The 11,999-nt window shown below is 38.6% G+C and overlaps 1 protein-coding gene across 2 annotated transcripts in view; it reads right to left on the bottom strand.

Annotated features, from left to right (window-relative positions):
• Positions 1–5,456: 5,456 nt before the first annotated feature.
• The window catches only part of CCDC6 (coiled-coil domain containing 6), a 76,076-nt gene continuing 69,533 nt past the window's right edge, over positions 5,457–11,999 (bottom strand). For both annotated transcript variants that reach the window (XM_030568731.1, XM_030568733.1), the window contains 2 exons: positions 11,724–11,848; positions 5,457–6,845 (listed from right to left, as the gene is read on the bottom strand). In XM_030568731.1, the coding sequence (XP_030424591.1) occupies positions 6,654–6,845; positions 11,724–11,848 (317 nt within the window). In that variant the 3' untranslated portion in view covers positions 5,457–6,653. The remainder of the gene's footprint in view (positions 6,846–11,723; positions 11,849–11,999) is intronic.

The raw sequence follows: 11,999 nt of genomic DNA, 5'->3' as shown, positions 1-11,999 counted from the left end.
GCTGGTTGGGGCTCAGTGAAGACCCAGGTGACTCATGGGGATGGTCCAGATGCAGGGGGAGTGGGGCTTGGAAGGGGGGATTCTGGGTGTGTGGGAGCTCAGCCAGAGGATCTGGGTATGTGGGGGTCTGGCAGATAGGGAAGCAGCTCCCCATACAGTGATGCCCTCCCCCTGCAGCTGAGGAGCAAGGGGTCAGGGTGGGAGGCAGGAGGAGTTTGCAGAGCTTCCTGCAGCTTGGAGAGAAATCTGGGCACAGTGGATCTGACTCAGCACTGGATGCTGTACAGGTGAAGAGGAAGTCCTGTCCTCCCCAGCCCAGCCAGACTAGCAGCTGAGCCTGGCGCAGGCTAGTAGCCACCAACTGGATCTCCTCCAGTCCCACTCCCTACCCCCCAGTGATTTATGTCTCTGCCAGCTGCCATGGGTACCCAAAACATACTGCTGGGGAGGGTTACAGGACTGCTTTTGTGGCTTCCCTTTGCTTCCCTGTCAGAAAATCATTTTTTTACAAGGAGGCAAAGAAATCTGTGGGAAACATGAATTCTGCACATGCATAGAATTCCCTCAGGAGTAAGATCTGCACAGACTACTGTGAATGACCACGTATCACCACAAGCGAGTAAGGCTTGAGAGAGAATCACTATTTGCCCCCACCCCTAAACAGAAGTCAGCTCAAAAGGGTTCCCACACACCTCTGGAACGTAGTTGAACCCTACACAGGGATGGGGATGGCGGAGCCAACCCTAAAGTGTCCACAGAGCATATATGATAAAATTTTCAGCATCTGCATAAAGTACTGAAAGTGGCATCTCATGTGTACACAATTTATTTGTTGATAGAAGTTTGATTACCACTACCACCCTCCAAATCTGACTTCTGGGTGGAAATATCAGATCAGCCCCCACTGGAACTATAAACAGCAAGATGGACAACATGGTAAGCTAGGGCACTCTCCCTCTCTTGGTTTTCTAATTCTTATCTTCCCTTCCCCACTCCCGCATGGACAACGGCCAAAAAGAGTAAAAGGTTGAGAGGACATTTCCAATAGCAGGAGGCACACAAAAAAAAGGAGTGTTTATTGCAAGTCTGAATGAAGGCACAGATGAGTTTGACTATACACATTACAACCCACCCCTTCCCCTGAGAATAAAGACACAAATCAATAGTGCAGCTAATAATATGGGAAGATAAAGTAAACTACTAAAGCAGGGGTAGGCAACCTGCGGCATGCAAGCTGATTTTCAGTGGCATTCACACTGCCTAGGTCCTGGCCACTGGTTGGGGGCGGGGAGGCTCTGCATTTTATTTAACTTTAAATGAAGCTTCTTAAACATTTTAAAAACCTTTTTTACTTTACATACAACAAAAGTTTAGTTATATATTATAGACTTATCAAAAGACCTTCTAAGAACATTGAAATGTATTACTGGCACGCAAAACCTTAAATTAGAGCAAATGAATGAAGACTCGGCAAACCACTTCTGAAAGGTTGCCGCCTACTGCACTAAAGCCTTCCCCAAAGTATATGAGATCTTGTACCTTTCCATTAATGACTGGTAAGCTCCAATCCATGTCAGGAAAAATAGTACTCAGTCATTGCGCCTTGGTTTTTATCCAGCAAATCTGCACTTAGTTTAACAAACCTTCATCTATCTTGGGACTTCTAAGCAGGCTAGCCCACAAACAGCCTCCCTCAGCTGGGGTTAGGAAAACACTGGGGTAATTCAATGAAGGGATCCCAGATACCATGTGGCCTGGAAGCTCCATGTGGAGATGTCTATCTCTTCCAATACAATGGCCAAATCATTCAAGAACTTGACATTAGAACACTGAGGTGCAGAAAGGTTCATTGAGGTCTGTTCCAATTCTGTCTGGGAATTCAGGGAACCTGTGATATTTCTGCAGGGAGGATATGGCTCTAAATCTGCCTGGTGATATTTTCTTCCTCATCAGGAAGCTTGGATTCCATTCTCTGTGGAATGGTTACCATACTGAAGATAGACAGTCACAGACTTGTAGCCTGGATAGTTGAGGTTCCAGTACTAGCATATATACTTGTCTGTTTAAATAAATATTTATATGGCAAGAAAGCTTGCTCACTGCTAGATAGGACAGTTTCCAAAGCTGATATGGAAAGGCTGGTTAAAAAAAAAAAAAAAAAAAAAAAAAACAGGGAGGGGGGTCACAGGGCAGCTTCTTTTGTTATCAAAGATCCCAACGTCAGAAACATGAGTTTAAATCTGTCATGTATATGTAAAAAAAATACATGAATCCAAACAGTTTCTGAGAGAAAAGCTGAAGGGGCAGATCTTTGCTTTCTTTAATAGGTATGGAAATATCTTCCAGGTTATTTCATGCTTTACTGGCAGACAGCTTCTGAAGAAGACTGCTGTAACTTACGTATGAAATCAAAATACAGATTTGCTGCTGACAACAGGGTGATTCAAGCCCAAAAGAGCTGGCTGTGATTTTCATCCTTCTAACAGACCAGTCTTCCTTGGGTATCTTGGACACTACTTCTGTGCTGCTAGCCATGGGTGAAGCAGTGGCTGAACACCACCTTGATTTCCATGAACGAATCCAGATATTTCTTTTTTGTCCTCAGGAATGTACTGGGGACAAAGAGGCAAAAAAGCAAAAACTCTTGGAAATGTACAGGTAGCCTGATAATTGGCAGCTGCAAAACTCACAGCAGAGGGGCATAAAGTCATTTGAACTGCCCAGGGGTCAATTACATTTCCACCTCCATATATCTTATTTGGAAAAATACTAGAAAAATAATTTGAAGACCTTGTATAAGAAACTGGGTTTCCCTGTGACTGAAATAAGAGTCAGAGTGGATTCAGACCTCTTTAGGGAGCTAAAACATTCTTACTTAAGAATTATTCTCTCACTCGTGGAGCTCTATGTCAAAAAGCATGTGCAGCTTTCTGGACAAAGCTGCCAAGAGAATCACACACCACAGTTGTTCCTCTGCCCACCAAGTCTTGCAAGACCATAATGTCACTCAGAAGGAGAGGAAGCAGTCAACACAACCCTATCTAAGGATGAGGTGAAGGAGATGCCTCTGAGAACTGTCTCACCTCCTCCTCCCAAGAGACTGGTTTTATATAATTAAGAACTACTGATCCTATAAACTCAGAGCCAAAAATACCTCCACAGAATAAATCCCAGGTGAGATGAACTCTAGAACTCTCCAAAGGAATATCAGAGACTACTAAGATTTAGCTGCCAAAGAACGGAATGACACTTGCTAATTGGGAGGGGGAAGGGGGGGGAATAAAAAGGAGAGGATGGTTTGGTGACCATTTCTGCCATGGAAAGAGAGCAATTGGTGGATAGTTGAAGGAAAAGGGCTTTTTATACCCTTAACTGCTGAGCTTGAGGGAATTGTGCACACATCCTAAACACCAATTACTACTGAAAAGTGCTTCTGTGGCCTTCTGGTTAGGCATGAGTCCTATGGCAGGGTACTGTCCAAGGAATGTTATGACTAAGAGCTTGTCTACACTGCAACTTTCTTGCTCAGAGGTGTGAAACAACACCCGAGTGCTGGAAGTTTTAGCGCTGTAAAGTGCCAATGTAGACAGTGCACCATCGCCAGGAGCTGCACTCCTAGTGCAGGCAGCTATTCCCCTCATGAAGGTGTTTTTTTAATAGTGCTGGGAGAGCTCTCTCCCAGAGCTATGCTGCGACTACACATTGCTTTAACATTGCTAGTGAATGTGTGCCCTTAGAACAATGCATTTCCTTCAAACATGGTAGCATCTTGGGTTGTCTATTTCACCATGCTACTCAACTAGTGGCCATGCAATGTGTGACTGGCAAATATTACCACTGATGAAGACAGAAGCCCACCTGAATGTATATTGGATAAAATAAGAAACCAAACATGTAAGACTCATGTCAAGTTGGCTCTTATTTTTAAGTGAATTTCTTTAGTCCACAGAAGATTCTGTACTAGCCTGGTAAATCCAGAGCTGCAGAATCATGGAAGACTATAATTCACAAACAAAACTGAAAATCCATTGATGTTTATTAGAAGGATGTACACAATTCCTTATCTTATTCAAAAAATCTACAAATAAAATCTAACGTTTCTGCCTTCAAGAGAATGTTTGTTCAACCTTATTAGCTAGGTAAGGCCACTTCAGTGCCTTGTTACATTTTCAGCGTTTAGTATACATTTGTCAGTTCTTTGCTTTCAACTGGTAACAAATCACACACTAATAAGGGGGAGTTCACTGTGTGATATCTTTTAACAATGCTCAAACCTTGCATTACAGAATTTCAATTTCAGACCAAGCTTCAAATTTAAATTATGCTAGGTTATTTTCACTTTTTTGAAGATATTAAAGCAACACTACCACACACCTCTTATTCTTTAGCCAGCTTTGCTAAAGTACTAGTTTGCACTTATATAGCCCCTTTTGTCCAAGAGTCTCAAAGCACTTTAGAAAGGTGGGCACTGTGTTTTAAATAGTCAGTGATATACATGAGCAGGAATCTTATTTGTAGGAATATATATTTTTTCTATTTGTTATATTTACAAAAACCACAAACAGTGTGAAATCTACATATTGACCCTATTGTGCCACTAGTCCCATCAAGACTATAACTTTTGACTTTCTGTAATTTTTCCAATACAATCCTGCAACTGCTTCAGAAGTTTCACTTAATAAAATGCTCACAACTGAGACTTAGAACAGTGAGCATCTTCTATGTCAGACAATTTGTATACAAGCAGTTTACTGACCGACCTTCATGACTGGAAGGGAGAAGATGGGTTGAAAAGGTGGTTAGAAAAAGAAACAAAGTTGAAAATTTAAAGATGGGCGCATAGGTCAGTTTTTAGGCCTGTCACAACCTTGACAGTGCCATTTTATCAGAAAGTTGCAACCTAACTAGTGGAATTTAATAATGCACTTAATGTCATGTTGGCTTAACAACTGTAACATACTATATATACACACACATTTTTCTAAACTCTTTTTAAGATCTGAAACTACATAGCTATATTGATGAAATTCCACTTTTGCTTTGACCTTAATTGAACATTTTAAAACACTATTTTAACTTGATATTTTGATTGCTATCATTACCATTTTCAGCCTGTAATTCTTACATAGTTGTTGAATTGTACATACATTTTCATATTTGCCAGTGTTAGTAAATATCCAAATTTCTACTTTTTCTTAAGAACATGCTCAATGAAATGTTAGGTGTGCCAAAAAGCTTTTGTAAGCAAATAAGGCACGTAATGTTCTGTTCTCATTAGAACCAAATACATATTCTCAAATACATTTTCTAATTATTTTTTCCATGGCCCATGTATGCTAGTATATGAGGTAAACCACTTAAAAATATCAATATTATATAAACCTAGCCAATAGGAACTTAAAAATAAAACTAGGCACGATGCTAGTATCAAAGAAAAAAGTGACACTTTGTTCCACTGCAAAGTGAAACCAAACAATTTATTTGTGCTAAATGAATTGAAAGAATGTATTCAGAATACATTTCTTTATACATTGTACCGGCTTAGGCTGCTAAATAAGCATTCATTAGTGCCATGTTGTGCTACTTTCTCTGTACTCTGTTCTGTTTCTACCAAGCAATACAACATTTTTGGCTGTTATGCCAATATATTCCTATAATATTCATCTTATACCATATTCTTTAATAGTCTTTTGAACATTTAAAATAGTTGTTCAAACTTTGTTTTAGGGGAAATCACAATTAACATATTTCAACAAGAAAAAAAATCAGCTGTTCTCTACAATCACATTGCCTTCTGCAGCAGAAATCAAAGAGCACACTTTAATCAGCCACCAGTAACTTGTTGGCAGGACCACACTTATAGAAGTTCATTGTGACAGAACACACAGTATGGACAGCTTACAAGTTAACGTAAATGATAAATTAGACAATCAAATCTTAAGGTCGTGACTTGTACATTCCATATACTTTGACAAGTTAAATTCTCCACATTTAACTTCAGACTGCACCATACAATTGAGGCTTTGTTTTTTTGTTTTTTTTTTAAACAGGTATGAATGTGTCATGTGTGCTGAATACTGAACCTGTATTAAGCGTATTTATTAGGTGATACAATAAGAATATAGTCTTGGGCACTGATTAACGTGTCTGACTTTCACTTTTGCACTAAAAGCTGTATCTTCAGATTACTGAAATGTAGTGCTGATTTACCATATGCTTAGTAAACACTGTTAATATTTAGGACTTTATAATATAGCCCATCATGCCTGTAATTTTATGCAAATTGTCATGAAAAGAATATAAAAAGATATCCCTTTAATTTTACAAACCTAAAAGCCAGGAAAATGAAGCTTTGGAGCCAAGCAAAACGACATAATGCCGTATTACCAAAGAGAGTAGCAATGTTCCAGCCAGAGAATGGACATACATGTAGTTCAAGTAAACACTGATGGAAAATTTTGTTAAATTAGTGTTGTAGACCCACAACACTGGCTGCATTTTTAGACAAATGTTTACAACACAATTAACAATGAAGCGTATATAACCTCAGTGCAAGTAAGTCAAATCCAAATATGCCAGGTAAGCCTTTGGCTTTTAGTAAACTGCTCCATGTTATGAGTCCAACTCTGAATACAGACTGCTGAGCACATGCACTAAGGCTGAGAGGAGGGATGCACTGAATGTTGAAAAGTGGCTGACTGCGATGCCGTTGACTGGACTGTAGGCTGCACAGGTGGTGGTGGAGGTGGAGGAGGTGGCTGGACTGGGGTCTGCGTGTTTGGAGAAGGAGGAGGAGTGGGACGTTTAAATTTGTCAGGGCTGTTACTTCTTCGTGGTGAAGGCCTCTGCAGAACAAATATTGAAATCATGTTGAACATGTATACATTTTTAAGACACTTTAGCTGATATCAAGAAGCCCTCTTACAGACTCATCATTAACACATTGTTTAAAGGCAAAATTCTAAATACCACATTAAACTGAAGAATCAAGTTCAAAATATTAAAAAGGATAATACAGATTTAGGTAAATAGTTATCAAGACAAATTCTGAATTTGACCTAACTTTGAAATGCACTAGCATAGCACACTAACCATTTTTGAGATCAAGAAGGTGCCTGCCCACTCCTCTAAGTGAGTAGGGGAGAAATAAAATAGAAATGCAGGATGGGAAGGGATCGCAATGCGTCACCTAATCCAGTCCCCTGCACTGAGGCAGGACCAAGCATTATCCAGATCATTCCTGTCCCGTGTCTGTGTAACCTGTTCTTAAAAAGACTCTGATGATGGATTTGTTCCAGTGTTTAACTATCCTGAACACTAGGAAGTTTCTCCCAATGTCCAACCTAAGCCTCCCTTGCTGCAATTTAAGCCCATTGTTTTTTGTCCTGGCCTCAGTGATTAAGAATAATGTATCACCCTCTACTTTATAACAACATTTTATAACAACTGAAGACTCTTATGTTCCCCCTCAGTCTTCTCCTCTCCAGACTAAACAAATCCATTTTTTTCCCTCTTTCCTCATAGGTCATATTTTCTAGACCTTTAATCATTTTTGTTGCTCTCCTCTGGACTTTCTCCAACTTCTTCACATCTTTTCTGAAGTGTGGTTCCCAGAACTGGGCATAATTCTTCAGTTGAAGCCTGAGTGCCGAGTAGAGGGGAAGAATTACTTGCTTACAACACTTTTGCTAATACATCCCAGAATGATGTTCGCTTTTTTTGCAACAGCATTACACTGTTGGCCCATGTTTAGCTTGTGATCCACTATAAACCCCCGATCCTTGTCTGCACTACTCCTGCCAAGGCAATCTTTTCTCATATTGTATTTGTGTAATTGATTATTCCTTCCTAAGCATAGCCCTGGAAACACTTAATGGCAAACAGATATCTAGAAAAAAGAATAGAGGAAGAAGCACAGCTATAATAACTATCTATGCTTGAACAAAGCATAGCAGCAGGTGCTAATAAGCACAACTTAACATTATCAGCATGTGGAGTTAAAAAGTGATAGTGCATACCTAAACTGGTATAGGAAAATTCCAAATGACTAAAAAGATCATATCTGAAAATGAAGTCATATGGCAGCACAAATCAAGCTGTTCTTCAGGAGGCAAGCATTATAAAAATGGTAAGTACATCCCTTTGGGCTGTTGCAAATAAACAGTGGCTAACAGAACTGTCTCCAAAGAAACTGCAGATTTGTAATAGTTTTCAGCATGCCCTTTCTCAAGTACAAGAAGACGTGAAAATATTCTTCAAGCAAGAAGATCTGACGTCTACTATACTGATATTTTTTTTCAGAGTGGAGGAAGCACTATCGTAAAATTAGCAATACAAAAATGTAAGACAAACCAAAATGTCTTCAAAATTGCAGCAGCTATGACCCAAATAACAAAAATAACAATTGTATATTAAGTCAAATCCTTAAGAACTCCAAAACACCCCTACCCCTGACATAACCAAGCAAGACAAGACAGCCACCCTTTGGGAAAGAAACCTGGAAACAACTCTACAACAGATACACAGCTTAACAATTTGATTGTTTATTAAGGAGGTTCCTTTTCCAACTGAAATGCCTTCCCACATAGGCATAAAATTCTCCAAATTAGAATTCGGCCAGGACACCAAGGGCACCTACTCTGCAGTATAAATGTATACAACAGATTAGACTGACACTGTGTGAAAAAGGCCATAGGATATCTGACCACTAATTGATCTGGACTTCTACTCTGAAAGCACGTCCAGCGTGAGTGAATTTCTAATACCATGGTGGAGCCTTGGTTCAGTACATGTTGAAGGCAGAGAACTATGTGCCTATTAATCAACACCATTTCCTGCAGCATCCAGCGTTTTGTCTAGGAAGTCTTCCCTCCAAGTACTGACAGCTTGGTCCTGATTAGCTTATGGTATAAAAATTTAATACCTTTTTAAAAATCAGTCTCTCTCAAAGTGGGCAGACATTATTATTCCCCATTTTTCAGAGCCTAAAGAGGTTATGCAACTAGCTCACAGTCAGCTGCAGAGCTAGGAACAGAACCCAATTTGACTCCTACTCTGATACCCTATCCACTGGACCATGCTGCCTCCCCCTACGAGATCAGAGCTCCGTGTGGTATGGCTGTAGGCCTTAACGATTGGGGAGTTAATATTAACAGTTAACCTATGAAAGTCCACATATTAGCATATTCTACTGTAATCAGACTCCAGCTAGATTTATGTCATGAAACTTTTTTTTATTAAAGATTTGACAAATCTATTTGTGCCTTTCTATAAAAATCTACTGAAACAAGATTTTGTATCAGAGGACACTGGCATAAAGAAACTTTGCAGGAGATTGTTTGTATACTGTTATACTTATTCAGAATATATTGAATAGCGCTTCCTGTTTGATACATCAGCCACAAGGTATCTTGCCAAAGTGCTAAAGTTTCAGCTTTGTTTGCTTTATAAACTCAATGAGTATTTGGAAAAAAACTAGGGCTGTTAAACGACTAAAATAATTAATCACGATTAATTGCGCAATTTAAAAAAGTAATTGTGATTTATCACAGTTAAACAATGGTATACCATTTATTTAAATATTTTTGGAAGTTTTCTACATTTTCAAATATACTGATTTCAACAACAACACAGAATACAATGTGTACAGTACTCCCTAAATATTTTTTGATTACAAGTATTTGCACTGTTAAAAAAAAGTATTTTTCTACTCACTAATATGAGTACTGTAGTGCAATCTCTATCAAGAAAGTTGAATTTATAAATGTAGAATTATGTATAAAAAACCTGCATTCAAAAATAAAACTGTAAAATTTTAGAGCCTGCAAGTCCACTAAGTCCTACTTCTTGTTTAGCCATTCACTCAGACAAAAGTTTGTTTACAATTGCAGAAGATAATGCTACCCATTTCTTGTTTACAATGTCACCTGAACATGAGAACAGGAATTTGCGTGGCACTTTTGTAGCCGGCACTGCAAGGTATTTACGTGCCAGATGAGCTAAATATTCACATGTCCCTTCATGCTTCAACCACCATTTTAGAATACCTGCATCCATGCTGATGATGGGTTCTGCTCGATAACAATCCAAAGCAGTGCGGACCAAAGCATTTCATTTTCATTATCAGATGGCATCAGCAAAAACCTGATTTTCTTTTTTGATGGTTCGAGTTCTGTAGTTTCCGCATCAGAGTGTTGCTCTTCTAAGACTTCTGAAAGAAAGCTCCACACATCATCCCTCTCAGATTTTGGAAGGCACTTCAGATTCTTAAACCTTGGGTCAAGTGCTGTAGCTATCTTTCGAAATCTCACATTGGTACCTTCTTTGCGTTTTGTGAAATCTGCAGTGAAAATGTTCTTAAAATGAACAACATGTGCTGGGTCATCATACGAGATTGTTATAACAGGAAATATATGGCAGAATGTGGGTAAAAACGGAGCAAGGGACATACAATTCTCCCCCAAGGTGTTCAGTCATAAATTTAATTAATGCTTATATTAACGCATCAGCATGGAAGCATGTCCTCTAGAATGGTGGCCGAAACATGAAGGGACACATGACTGTTTAGCATATCTGGCACGTAAATACGATGCAATGCCTTTGTACATACAAAAGTGCCATGCAAATGCCTGGTGTCACTTTCTGGTGACATTGTAAATAAGAAGAGGGCAGCATTATCTCCTGTAAATATAAACAAACTTGTTTGTCTTAGGGATTGGCTGAACAAGAAGTAGGACCAAGTGGATTTGTAGGCTCTGAAGTTTTACATTGTTTTGTTTTTGAGTGCAGTCATGTACTCCCTCCCGCCAAAACCCCCCCCTACATTTGTAAGTTGCACTTTCATGAAAGAGAGACTGTACTATAGTATGTCTCATACTATAGTACTACTATAGTATTGTATGAGGTGAATTGAAAAATACCATTTCTTTTATCATTTTTACAGTGCAAATATTTGTAAGCAAAAATAATATACATTTTGATTTCAATTACAACACAGAATACAATATATATGAAAAGGTAGAAAACATTCAAAATATTTAATAAATTTCAATTGGTATTCTATTAAACAGTGCAATTAAAACTGCAATAAACTGATTAATTTTTTTAACAGCGATTAATTTTTTTCAGTTAATTGCATGAGTTAACTGTGATTAATCGGCAGCCCTAGGAAAAACCTGAGTAAGTTAAGTACATTAAATTCAATAGAAAAAAAAATGATTCCAGTTGAAAGATGTTGAGTAGTGTCCTAACAAATGTTTAATATATTGCCACTCTCACTGGAAAACAAAACAAAAAATTAAATAATAATTAGCTGCCTGTTACAGTGACACGGTGGTAGCATTATCTTGAAGAAAACCTGAGCTTGGAGCAACCTCAGATGACTCATCCGTCAGATGTGGTGGAGACTAGGAGAAAAATGAAAGTAATGTATTTACTTCCTGTGACACGGGATAGGTTAGAACATCACGTCTCACACCTTGCCTGCAGATCCACAGGGCGATACCTATTACTGTCTTTAAGGGGACAACATGTTCCACTCTTTCAGAAGAAAAGATTTTCCACTAAATCAATTTCTCAAGGTACAGAGGTAATTAGGACTGAAGAAGGCAAACGACCTTTTAGGGCAAGGAAACAAAATCAAACATTTGCATTTTAAAAAATGGGTTAAGACAAATAACTAACATTTTAATTCAAAAGAAAATTTACTAGTTTTTAATACTCACTGAAATTCCATGGGATGGTCCCATATGTTGCACATGAAGGCCTGGGGAGTTGTAATAAGACATTCCGGCTCTAGTCAGTGAAGTTGGTGGTGTAAAACCAACTGTGTGACTTGCATATGATAGACCTACAATTATTAAAGCCAAAGGAACATTAACATTCCTACTGCAAATAATATTGAGTCCTGCAAATAATAGTAAGTACAAAGTTTATTTTAAAACAAAGACAGGGTTAAGAAACTGATAACTGTATAGTTAAGTCAGGAACCCAGAAAAAAT

This window comes from Gopherus evgoodei, chromosome 7 (genome assembly GCF_007399415.2).
Source record: "Gopherus evgoodei ecotype Sinaloan lineage chromosome 7, rGopEvg1_v1.p, whole genome shotgun sequence".
Classification (NCBI taxonomy): Eukaryota; Metazoa; Chordata; order Testudines; family Testudinidae; genus Gopherus; species Gopherus evgoodei.
This window is presented reverse-complemented; position numbering and strand designations above follow the sequence as displayed.